The sequence below is a fragment of the Semicossyphus pulcher genome, unplaced genomic scaffold (genome assembly GCF_022749685.1).
Source record: "Semicossyphus pulcher isolate SPU_LCO1_2020_fin unplaced genomic scaffold, fSemPul1.0.p SCAF_2, whole genome shotgun sequence".
Taxonomy (NCBI): Eukaryota; Metazoa; Chordata; class Actinopteri; order Labriformes; family Labridae; genus Semicossyphus; species Semicossyphus pulcher.
The window spans coordinates 14,860,786-14,874,214 of NW_027211693.1; the positions used below are offsets into that span (position 1 = coordinate 14,860,786).

General features: G+C 40.5%; 1 protein-coding gene across 1 annotated transcript in view; it reads left to right on the forward strand.

Annotated features, from left to right (window-relative positions):
• The window catches only part of diaph2 (diaphanous-related formin 2), a 411,814-nt gene that overhangs the window by 244,609 nt on the left and 153,776 nt on the right, over positions 1-13,429 (forward strand). The window contains exons 21-22 of the mRNA XM_069669466.1: positions 6,415-6,516; positions 10,841-11,080. Coding sequence (XP_069525567.1) covers positions 6,415-6,516; positions 10,841-11,080 — 342 coding nt within the window. The remainder of the gene's footprint in view (positions 1-6,414; positions 6,517-10,840; positions 11,081-13,429) is intronic.

Consider the following 13,429-nt stretch of genomic DNA (forward strand, 5'->3'; position numbering starts at 1 on the left):
TGATTTGGTGGGGCTGGAAAAATAAGACAGAGGAGGAGGAGAAGTATTGAATAAACAACGTAAAGGCAGGGAGGGGAAGACAGGCGAGGCGAGGCTTGGTGCAATATCAAATGCGCTTCACAAATTGATGGCCAGGACCCAAAGGTACTACATGTACTTTTCACTGATCATCACTGCGCTGCTGATCTTTAGCCACAGGGTCCAGGCCAGGTACTCTGTCCTCAGGTTGAATATTGATTAAAAGCACACACACACGCACACACTTTCACAGAGGCAAGTTCACGCACAATACAGCACAGACAGTTAAATTTTGATTAGGTGGAGTCCATGCAGCTTCTCCTCAGGCACACTGGGTGCTGTGTTTTCTTAACTAAGTTAAAATGTGTTTTCTGTTTTCGCTCTCCAATTCAGCGTCTTTGTTTTCCGTGACAGATGGCACATCACTCACGGAGACGCTCTCAGACAGCAGCCTCCACAAACAAATTAATTTCTATTACTGTTTTGCATGCTAGCTCTCTTCTTATGTGATTGACAGTTTCATCATATACCGGCACTGTATTAGTGTGACGGTACGAGACATTGTAAAAGACGGATACTCACAAATGATAGAGCATTTTAATGGAGTGTAAAGTAGAATCCCCCCTTTTTATACATCTTGACACAGTTATATTTCAGCACAATTTCCTCATATACCTTCATGTATACTCTCTAGGTGTACAAGTTAGATTCATCACAACAGATTCAAGGTTGGAGTAAGCTTTCAGAAAGAATTCCTCGCCTCCAACAAGTTCTATCACTCTTCTTATCTCCTCTCTTTCTCTATGTGAACCTTCTATTTGCCTTGTTAATATCCCTCTTAATCCTACTTCACACCTATCATAGTAAATGTAAGTGCTCAGGTGTGCACGCTTAAGAATTCCTCCATATTTCCTTCTAAAAGACACATTTAATGTCACAGTAAGTCTGTCAGGTTCTCCAGCCCCAACCCCTCAAATTAATCCCTCCCCCTCCTCTGTATCTCTCTCAACCTTTTCTCCCCTCTCTCGCTGTGTTTGTGTCTTTCTCTCAGACCGCGTTTCTCATTTAGTTTAATGCGATTTTAGAATCTGTCACACTCAGTTTGTTGCCTGTCAGCCTGTCACTGCAGCTTTCCTCGCGGTGAGATTTGAGGTGTTTGTGTGCTTTGGCAGGGTGTAGATTCTGTACCGGCTACAACAGCCTGTATGACTGATGTTCATTGTTAAACATGTTTACCTGTGAGACGAGACTCGCTGTTTGCTGTTGGTCTTTGTTCCTTGTATTCTCTTGTAAGTTCTTCCTTAATTGTTGAGGTTAAATGGTGAAGAAAACATCTGCGTGTGATAGGAACATTTCCAAGATAAATGCTTTTAATTTACTGAAAAAAAAATCGTTTTTTAAATTTTGTTTTTGTGCATTCAAATCACCCAGACGAGAAAAAATGGATTTTGAATGTACTGCACTTTTTTCACCGAGCATTATCCGTCAAAACTCTTCCCATTCTCGCAAACAAAAACACAACTTGATCGCCTTTGTTCCACATATTCAGTTTCCAGTTCTGTGGTAGTAACCTTTTGTTTGAGATGGATGCTGTCTACTCCCACAAACTATTGTGCAAAGTTACTTCTTTTCTCTTTCGACTCTTAAGCTGAGTTTGAAAAAAAGAAGAGAGAAATCCTTTTAAAATTCCACATAATGTCTTTTTTGGAGCTGTCAAGCGCTGGTTTGAGAAGTAAAGCTTGCAGAATGTTGAGCAGTCTGTCTCTTATTTTGTTATTGATTCAAACTGAAGTCTTCACTGATTCGCCGTGAGCCAGGTAGGGAGCCTGCTGAGGTGTCGCGGCAGGGAGATGGCAGTCCCGCGCCGCTCTTCATCGCGAAGCGCGGGCAACAAACGCCGCATGTTTCTGTGTCGCCTGAAAATTGAGGAGAAAATCAATTAAAAAGGAGAAAAATCACATCTGTCAAGCACATGGCAGACATGGCTCCTCTCCCCGTCTTTGTTGTAGACCTCCCATAGGCCTAGTAGAGAGGAACACAGTTTACTCAGATAATCTTTCAGACGTCGGCTGGTTCTCCCCCTCTTCTCTTTTATTTAACCCAGCTTAATAAAGACTTTATTGCTCTGAGGAAAGCTGTATCGATTATCGTGTCTCAGACTAAGACGTCTTGGTTTTCTTTATCATTTTAACATTACTGTTGGGAATATGCTTCACGAGGTTGAGGTCGTAAGGGTGTGGATGTTACAGGCCCTGCTGCACACAAAAAAAGGTTATGATTCAACTTAGCTTTACGTGCATTGTTTGCACAATTTCATATTTGAACCAATATACATCCTTCTGTTATTACTGTCCAGACATTCTTATAAGATTGCTCCCTTTCAATTCATTATATTACGGATGTCAAAGCCCCTAGCATTTCGACTTTGCCCTACATCAGCCCCTGCTGCTTTAACAAGACGCAGTGCTGTAAACTGTGCGGTTATTTGTATGCCTAATACATGCCTAATACCCCCATTTTAAACTGTATTAACTTGGCATGGGTTAGCGGGTGCTGTAAAACTGTGAACTTGAATCACTTGAAGCTATTTGACAGCAGCGGAGATCAAAGTGCGGAAGTGAAAGCCCTACAGATACTGTCATCCTCTACAAATGTTTAGTGAACCGTAACTTGTATTTCATATTGCTTTTGCACTCCACTTTCCCCTCGTATCCGCTCCCAGGCCTCTTGGTTTAAACCTTTTGCAGATCATGTTGCTTTCGGCGAATATTAATATCATCAACTTATTTATTTATTTATTTATTTTATTATTTTTGCAGAGTTTAAAGTTAGGTTGAGGTGAAAACTGCTGTAAAAGTGAGTCCTTGCATTGACCTGTACCTGCAAATGTATTTTCTATAGTTTGCAGCGATTCAGAAAAACAACAGCAACCAGAAATATTCTTCATTTTCATGGTTATTCTTTAAAATAAGTGCTACACATTTTGACAGGCAGGCATTGATTTAGTATTCATTGTGCGAGTGCATGCGCCATCGGACTCTCGTTGTCCCTGAAAAACATTAATTGATTCTGATTTGACAAACTTAGCTCATGGTTGATTGACAGTTGAAACACATATTTAATGATCACATCGAGGGTTTACATTAGAAAAAGAAAAAGCAGTTCGTGGGAGCTTAAAAAAGATTAGCATAAAAATATACACGACTGGAACTTTGAAAAGCTTATGAACTGTTACAGTAGAGGAATAATACATGTAGTTATGAAATGTACATTTCTGAAGTCAGAGGAGAAATATAACACAGCATACTGTTTCTGATGACAGGTTCAGTCATAACGTAATATTCGCCTTTAAATGGCTGAATAAACCTGCCTTGAGGTGAGTCTTAATTGACATTATAGACATTTTCCAGACATCCACAGCAGAACATGGTGGCAGGACAGTGAGGCACTTATATGGCACCTTTCTAGCCTTCTGACCAATCAAGGAACTGTGCAGTACATGTCAGCTTATGTATATTCATACACTTATTAAGTGCAATACAGGGAAGTTATTCAACTTATCGTTAACGCACTTCGACAAGGATACTTTGGTATATTGTAGACTGAAAGAGCCGGGGATCGAACCACCAACCTTTCAATTGGCGGGCGACCCTCTCTACCTCTGTGCCACAGCTGCCTCAACAGTGTAAAACATACCTTCACTTAATGTACCATAACATGTATTTGTTTTTTTCCCAGCAAATCTACATTATGTTTTTACTAATTGTTAAATATTTTACATTTTCCACAAATTCAGCTGAAAATCTGTTTGTTTTTCTTTAATCTGTGACAAGGAGTCACTAAGCAGGATTTATCATGTTTAAACCTGAACAACCAAATTTTCCTCTTTGTCGCTGGATTGCTGTATCTTGGCAAGTGTGCTAATACGTAGCTCCTTCATCTTCCTCCAATGCTGTAAATGAATGTGTGGCGTTGTATGCGTACTTCCAGTAATCTCTCCTCGACTGCTGTGTGTGTCTGGTGGCCTGTGGTGAGGAGTCTGGCCCAGCGTCATCACCCAGTCTCCCACATTGCCTCACATATGGTGCTGCCTTTGTGTCAATTGTGCTCTATGGGGTTTCTAATAATTAACAAGATGACAGACAAATGAAATGACAAGCTCAAGGTGGATTTGATTCTCTATTATCTAGTCGTCTGTGCTGTGCGTTCAAATGTGTTCAGCCGTAGCATTTTGAAATGTTTTAGGATAATATTACCTCTACCAAAGCATTAAATGTGTTTACAAAGGCCTCCACTCTGGAAATGGCAAATCCAATGAAGGGTTTTAGTTCGCTGTGTGTTTTTGAATGTTGCCATAGATTTCTGCATGCTTATGTCTTTGTCTAGTATAAAAAACAAGCGTCACTAAAGAAAGAAGAGGAGTATAAAATATGAGAAATTGGCTGAAATGTATTCACCAACAAAGACACTGGCAAGGACACTTTCCTCCATTTCTTTTCCATGCCAAACCAGACTCAACTCAAACGAGAAGGCGTTGATAAAGACTGCACAGGGCTGGAAACAAACTCCTTATTGTTTTTATTTTGCTCAGAAAGCAATGAGCGTCCTAAATAAAGGGATTTACCAAAGTATTAGCAATAACTATTGCAATGGATAAATGTTTTGCTGCTGTTCTGATGCCAAATTCATTAAGAACCATTTATACTTTGTCAAGGTGAACTTGGTTACTAATCCAGCTGCGACTGTCCTTTATTACAAGTCTGTCTTAAATGCATGATTGGTTAATATGGAATTCCGAGGTCTGCTATTTCTCGATAAGAGGCCGTTGTTATGAAGAACAGGCCGTTGCTATGAGTTCAGCTCTAATCACACAAACCGGAAGACTAACTGTAATCATTTAAATCCGCCGAAAGAAGTCCGGTAAATTTGACGTCGCTCTGTTTAGGGGAAAAACATAAATTAGACAAAACAGCGGAGAGAAAGCAATAAAGTGTATGTATTTTTCAGGTAAATATAGTAAAAAAAACCTGTCGATTTGTTTATTTTCTGAAGCCAAATCTCTATGAAAGTGTCCTCGGGTACAAAACAGCATCAGAAGCATCAATAGCTTATTATTAAGGGCCAAGAGTGGATTATCAGCTACATTAGCTTTATGTTGAAAACAGTATATTTATTGCTTTGAACCAAAAAGGGGACAAAGTAGGAAAACCTTGTGCGCAGTCATCATTTAACTCCAATATAAATCCTTCTTACAAATCCAATTACGCAAATGTTTTTCTTTTTCTTTTTTCATATCATCAACAATCCTTTCTGCTTCTGCTGATATGATCAAAAGGCTTCATTATCATGGCACCATTGCTTCCCGCAGATCCTAATTGGAGCTTCAGCGAAAGCAAGCAACATTTGATATAACGGCTGCTTCCAAAACAGGAATGCGGGGCGTGCATTACGGCTTACTTTTTGTATTGCTGAACTCCCTGAGGGAAAGGACAAAGATGTCATCATTAGTGGGCAGTAGACTCTGGACGAGGTCCCTGTTGTAGGCCTCTACAGTGGTCAGAGTTGTGTCACTCCCTGCATTCACCGTCTAGGTTCCCATCTGGCCACGTGACTCTGCGCCACTCGGCTCCCGCTGAATAAATTTGGGGAGCTAATGAGGAAAGAAGCTTTGTAAAGAAAGTGGAAAAGGGCACCTCTTCCTCTTCTTCTCCTCTGAGAAAAGGAGGGAAAAGTCGCTGTGGTCAATTTTATTAACTTGGCTGACCTTCACGCAAACAATTAACATTTACACAAAACACAGCCCCTCCCATTATCTCCCTCATCTCCATCTTAATCTTCCAACCTCACCAGCAGCGGCATCTTCTTCTTCTTCTTCTTTTTTTTTTCCTGGGAAATGTAACAGAAAAAATAGCAAATTAATTGCAAACCTAACGCATGTATTTTCAAGACAATTGCAAGGTGATGTGGATTATGCAGGAGAAGGTCAGTTATCTGAAGGTCCCTGACACATTGGGTAATTGGCTAAGGGCCACCACTGTCACAGTAAAAAGCCAACAGTGAGCAGTGATTATGTGACCTTATCTACTTTTCCTCCCACCAGACCATCGGCAAACATATATAGATTCTGACTGGTATCTGGTCTTATAAATAACAGATGAGCTAAAAAATGTGTTCTTTGTCAATGTTAGTTTTTCATATGAGCCTTATATGAACTGTATGTACTTGTCCTTCCATGGCATAGTAGCCTAATGCTTGTACTATAAGTATTAAAGAAGTTACATTTCAAACATTTTATCCCGACATCGACAGAATATGAGATTTACATTAACACTAGCTCTGTTTGTGTGTGTGTGTGTCTCCGTGTGTACGTGTTTGTGTGTGCTCTCCCATTTGTAGAACCTGATAAAGAACCTGCCCGAGCAGAAAGAGCTGAGTGCGCTGGCGGAACTAAAGGGTGAATATGAGGAGCTGGTGGAGTCGGAGCAGTTCAGCATCGTGGTGAGTATAATTTCCTGGTGACTACTGGATCTCGCCCCGAGAGAACACACTGTATGCACGATCGTACTCCCAGCCTGCTGCAGTCGAACACAGTTGAGAAATTCAATTTTGTATTCATTGCTCACTCTTTGTGTCTCTGTATACCTCACACACGCACATACATTTTAACACTTTTTTCTGACTTCCTCCACCATTGTTTTATCCACATTTCTAGTTGGGGACTGCTGGATGTGGACAGCAGTTTAGCAAGGGACCGAGAAATTTAAAAATGTATAATCAAGAGGGATACTTCCCCGAGAGTCAGTTATATTTAATTAAAAACATCTAACAATATAAAGGGCATATTTAATATCAAAAAAGTCAATATTTGGTAACCCAGCTTCCAAACGACGAGGCAATGATTTTTAAAAGCACTTTTTACTCGAGCAAAGAACAGTTCAGACATTTTTGATTAGCAGTCCACATCAAGAATTCAGTGAATGCCATCTTTTGACATCAACTGTCAATGATGTCTCATGATAAAATCATACCCTACGGCTATGAATCCTGTCTATAATAAAGTTCTTTGAAAAGTTCTTTCTTTTCAGCAACAGAATAAATAATGCCGTCCATAACATACTGCAAACTTTAAGTATGGCCTTCGGAAAGTGATAAAACAAAACAAGTATAAGACAACAATCAGACAAAAAAGATTAGCAAATGCCTTCCACTGTAAATGTGAGTAAACATTTTAGGCCCGGTCTTCAATTTGACCGTACACTTTGACGCCATCAAAACTGTGTTGTTAAAATTAAACATGGAAATACAGGTGTGTACCTTAACTCAATCTTAACATGTATCTCCTATGCTCTGACATCTTACCCTACTACTTCCAGCTTAATCTGGACTTGGTTGAAGTTTCTGTAGGTCATTAGGATGCTAATCGATGTGTAATCGAGGGGAGCGTCGTTAACCTGGGCTATTGACCTCATAGCAACGGGAGTTGTTTGCATCCTCTGGTGTTCGTGGATCGTTGGGCTCACATGATCCAGATCCATGACCTACAGAGGCTTTTACTTCTAGCTTTGTCCACAAGTCAGCTTAGAATTGAAGACGCCTTATGGATGAGAGGTGAAACATCTTCAAGAACTTCAACCAAGTCCAGCTGCCTTTTGGATTAAGCTTCGAGTCACCATGACCTGGATGACTGAGAACCTTCACAGACTTATTCTGCTGACTTTTCCAACAAGTCCGCCAACCAGTATAACCACACAGATTGTTCCTACACTCTAAAGAAATTCACAAGAGGGTTCCCTGAATGAGCTTCCATTTAATGCCAGGTTAAATGTTCTCCTACCTACATGTCTGGACTGAACAAACCAGGTTACCTTGTGAAACAGTCACAGTTTGATTAGGTTAAGACACCAAAAGTACTTTGGTAAGTTTAGGCACTTAAACTACTTGGTATGGTTCAGAAAGAAGTCTTGGTTTGTTGTGCTAGTTTGAAGTTGGCGTTGACGTTTTGTGCTGGAAACCAAGGTTATTATAGTTAACGAAAACTAACGAATAACGAAAACTAAATTGTCAAAAACATTTTCGTTGAACTGAAATAAAAATAAAAACGAGGCTTTACAAAGAAACTATATTGTGAGTTTACAAAACTAACCAAAATGAAATAAGATTATAGCGAAAATGTCCTTATTTTTCTTCTTTGTCAATTAAATTTATACATATGCCTGCACGGATCACCCCCCACGGTTCGGCACGCAGGTGATCCGCGGACCGTCGTAAAGTTAAACATCATGGTGTAAAATACAGTTTTACGTCCCCCCTGCACACCCCTAGCAGAGTTACAGTGAAAAGAGACAACACAACGTGATGTGTTTTACTCTGCTGTACAGTTATTAGAGGTATGGGCTTCATGTAGCGTGACAGCAGCGAGGAGAGGGGCTGCTAGAAGCGTATCAGTCCACTGAGATCCGCTCTATTACTGTAAAACACGCCAGTCTGCTTTGAATCTTTCTACAAGAGGTGTGCATGTTTCACTGCACGTGGGCTCCTTTGTATCAAACAGAGCTTCCACGTTTCTACTTTCAGTCTGACCGAGTTGGCTTTTATTTTGAAAGTACCAGCTGTTGGATGCTTGTGAAAAGGATCCGTTGCTTTGCGTTGAACTGAAGAAACTATCCCAAAACAAAGGCTCGAGATGTATGGAGATACATCCTGAATTGTTGTGTAGTTAAGGTTTACAGTGACAGTCATGGCAGGCTGAAGAGGGGAAACGTTAATATAGATTTTAACAATGATTTATGATGTTTTGAGTTCTTATTTTACGATACTTTTTCTGGCCCTTTTGGGTCCCCCCCCTGACAAGTATTCCATATAACAAAAAACTAAAACTAATAAAAAACTAAACTAAAACTAAGAAACCAGCATTGAAAACTAATTAAAACTAAACTGAAAGTCAAAACAAAATAAAAATAAAAACTAAAGAAAAATTCAAAACTATTACAACCTTGCTGGAAGCCTGGTCTCCTGGGTGGAAGGTTTGTGTTTATTCAATCCATCCGCCGACCCCTAACAGACCTTCTCGCTCTTCATAATACAGCATGTGACATGACATCCGCCTTTGCTCTTATCATAATTACAACAGCTACCAGAATTATTAGTTAGCATAATAAGCTGTTGCAATCGGCCTATACATCATATTTTTTGGTGAGGACAGTTTCATCGTTGCACACAGGCCTGTGTTCTTCCTGAGTTTCCACCTGGTGTGTAAAGGTGACTGAAAGGACAGAGTTTTACTGTAAATCAATTGTAGAAGAAGGGAAGCACATCATCAAGCTGTTCTGACCTTTCCACTTAGTTACAGCTGTAATTACTTTTTAATTAACTGCTCTAGCCATCCATTTAACAAGTGAATACCCAGCTCCTTTTTTCGACTGTAAAAGGAGCTGCTATCTTTAAAACTTAACTTTAACACCAGATCACAGACTTACATTTCGCAGCTTTACTAAAGAAATGTTCAATTAGACCCAAGGGTCGCAGATGTGCTCCATCTCCCCAGCTAGTCTCTTTATTCGCTGAAGGCTTTTTTTTTGTGCCTGTGTCTTTTAGGAGATGTAATGAAGCAGGGGGTGGCAGTTTCCCTTGTGATCTCACCAATTTTGTGATCATATACCTCCCCACTGATGAAGTAGCTCCTCAATGCAGAGCCGTTCAGTTCCCCTGGGAAATAAGCCATGTTCAAGCTTTTCTCTGCCAGAGCTGTCACCGACGTGCTGGCATTCATTGTGATTTCTCCTTATTGTATACAAATCAATTCAAGTGAGGGCGATGGGAGGAGTGTTTATGCCTTTACAAGTGTGTGTGTGCGTGTGTGTGTGTGTGTGCAAGGACTTGAGGTGGGCGGGAATGTTGGTGTGGAGGAAGTAGAGGGTTGTTTGACAGACAACTTGCCCATACACATGAATAAATTTGAGCCATAATGAAACATTATGGGCTGGATCTGAAGATTGCCTTCAAGCAGCGGATTATGCAGCAATCTGTACAAATTGTCTGTGGTTGCTGCTTTGCCACATATCTAACAGCCAAAACCCTATTTGTTTTAACTCCCTCCCATTCTCATTGCTATTTCCTCGCTCGTTTTTGTCTGCCTTCAGTAATTCCACTCCCAAGCCCACAAGTATTGATTGAGGCTGTTATATTATTTATGACAAATCTGTTTAATGGGGGGGATTCCTTTGTCCATATGAAAGTCAAGAGGGAGGCTGGAAAGAGGTTAGTCGCATTTGCTAAAGAGGCTAGTTGATTTTCAGTTCATTTAAACTAGCCGCAGTGGTAATTACACTGGAGATGGCGTGGTGGTGGAACCAAAAAGCATCTTTTAGTACTTTATGAAAAGATACTGCAAGATTGGTTGGACCCGAATTCATAGAGAACTGTATTCGTCACATTTACAAAGCTTTCTGTGGCTGAATGCAGATAAGTGAGGCATAAAGTGCATGTAATTGAGAGCATATTTGTCCTGAATACATACATTTTTAGTGGTTTCTCACACAAATAATAGGCAGATACTGTATATAGTAATGTTAGCATGGTATAGGACGAGTTGCAGTAAAGTTAATATTGCCAGTTTTGCATGGGGACCTCTCAAAAATAAGTATCAACACATAAAAGAAGAGTAACAAGTTGCCAGCTAGTTGTTGTTTTGAAAATGGCTACCAAGGTGGCCATGTTGGTTTGCCCACTACTCCAAGAAAGCCTGGGCCCAATCAATTAGTTTTTAAAAATCAGCTTTGGCTAGAAGGCACCTTAATAAAATGTATGTATTTTTCCCCCTTAGATGAGTTCCGTGAAACTCCTACGACCTCGTCTCAACGGCATTCTCTTCAAGCTGACGTTTGAGGAGCAGGTGAACAACATCCGGCCGGACATCATGAATGTGACGTTCGCCTGCGAGGAGGTGAAGAAGAGCGACGGCTTCAGCAAACTCCTGGAGTTGGTGCTGCTGGTCGGAAATTACATGAACGCCGGCTCGAGGAACGCCCAGACGTTTGGCTTCAACATCAACTTCCTCGTCAAGGTAAAACAGCACCACAGCATACGACATGACACATCGAATCTTTTAGTTATTCCCTTGGTAGACGCTTTTTGTCCAACACAACGCATGGATAAGGTTCACTACAAGACAAGAGGAACATGAAAGTCCATATTCCACTTAACTTAGGTTCAACAGGCTTGCTGCTGCATTAAGTAAGTAGGAGTAGCTAATGGCTTTTGCTTACTAGTGAAGGATGAAAAGTTGGTAAGCATGATTTCTTGTTCCAGCATCTTCAAGTTAAGATCTAAGATCTACCGTACAATATCAACAATCAAACAACAAATGTTTGATAAACAAAATAACAGAATTATGAGGAGGCGTGGAGCACAGTGGAGCTCAAACCAGAAAAAGGCAGCATTTGTGTCCACTGCCAGATAAAATCGCAGCATGCAGAGGTGTGAAAGAGAGGACTGGCAGCCGTGCACACACAGCTATAAGCACAACCAAGCTCTTGAAGCAGACCTGTTTGGCTAACACACACACACACACACACACACACACACACACATGCATACATCAGGCAGGCAGTGAAACAAGAGGCTTCCTTAAACTGTGTTCTGAGAGGAAAAGTCCCTAAGCTAAGGTAAGAGAAGAGACTGTCAGACTCACTAGAGGCCAAGCAAGAGGAAGTCATGTCACAATGAAAACAGGGCTTTAAGCTTAGATTGAAAACAGTACTTAAACAACAAAAGCACTGAGGCTCTAAATGTAGAGTGAAAGTCAGTGGTATTTATTTATGTACATAAATGAGTATCAAATCAAGAGTCTTGAAACTGGATTAATTATTTCAGTGACTTAGTTAAGTTTAAGTTGTGGAAATGAGTTTTTCACTGGTTATGAAACTCTAATTCAGATGACTCTATATGAGCTACAAAAGCAAACCAGACCATGAACAACAAGATTGATTATTTCTGTATAGTTATTTTTAAAGCCTGAAACTGCTGGTGGGGGGCAGGTGTCAGACAGCGATTAACTGCACGGTACCTTTGTTTACCTATTCCAGGGCAAATATTTAAAGTGAGTGATACATCATGGCTGTTAAAGAAAGGAGAAAAAGCACCACTTAAGCATGTACAGGACAAAATCAGCAAACAGATAAGAGGTACGGCTTTGTCCACAGGGGGCGCCAAAATCAACACAAACTGAAAGTTCCTCACAGGAGCTTTAAAGTCGAGCTGAAGCGGCATTTCGAGAGTATCTAGCTTCCGTATGGTGACGTTTTTCCGAGTGAAACAGGACGTGCACGCGGGACATATCATTGGAGGGATTTGATTTGATCGTTGAGAAGTGGGTGTAGACAGACGTTCTCCACAGCGCAGTAGCTAGCTAACTGACCGAGGGTTCTTGGTGCTCTGCGGCTCAATGTTGCAGATTGATTGGTTGAAATTGGTTGGTTCTAGCCTACGTAAGCACGCGGGATATAATTTTTTTACAGGAAGAAAAAATGATCGGATTTTGATGTAAGAATACGAAGAAATTGATTTTCTGTATTTTTTTGGCCTATATTGTCAAATAGATGCACAATATTACCGGGGATGTGATCTAAAAGGATTAAAATTACATTTTTCATATTACCTCGACTTTAAAGTTCTGTTTTGGATTTTAGAGAATTCCTTGAGCATTTCTTACCCCCACACATTAAGCAGGGGAAAAACCCTCACTGAAACACGGCCACATGCACAACCCTTAAAAAATCCACAAAGTCACAAAGTGTTCCACCTTCTTTCATGCCAACTTCTTACAGGATAAAGATCCAACAGAACAGGTATATCTTCTAAATCAACAGCATGTGTACAAATTAGATATTTTTACTGAGAGCCAAAATTTCGCCTTGTTATCTTGTCCCTTTAAAGTAGCGTTGGCACTGTCGTGCTGAGACACATACGCAGCTGTATTCAATGTCTTATATTTTAATAGCCGATAAACCTTATGAGGATATTTATTGGGCGGCCTACAGAGTGCGTTGGGTACTTTTTGGGGTGCTCTTCCCAGCACTGCCTAAGTTTGGCAATCAAACTGTGGGGATGAACAAGTAAAATGAGCAGCAGAGTCCATATTTAAGGCAGCCTGTTTGAGGATTTATATCACTTCTTCTTTAGGTGTCAATATTCAGGATCAGTGTTACAATTGTTATGAGGCAGAAAAAATGGATCCATCATAAAGAATCATGTCAAATCAACCGGTGATGTCATGCGAAAACACTCAACATGGGTTGCCTTCCATATAGGAGGCCTACGTGTGAAATCCAAAAGCCACCACCGCCTCACACGCATATTTGAAGGCAGTAAACATGTCGGTGTGAAAAGGGCTCTGCTTTAGAATCCAGCATGT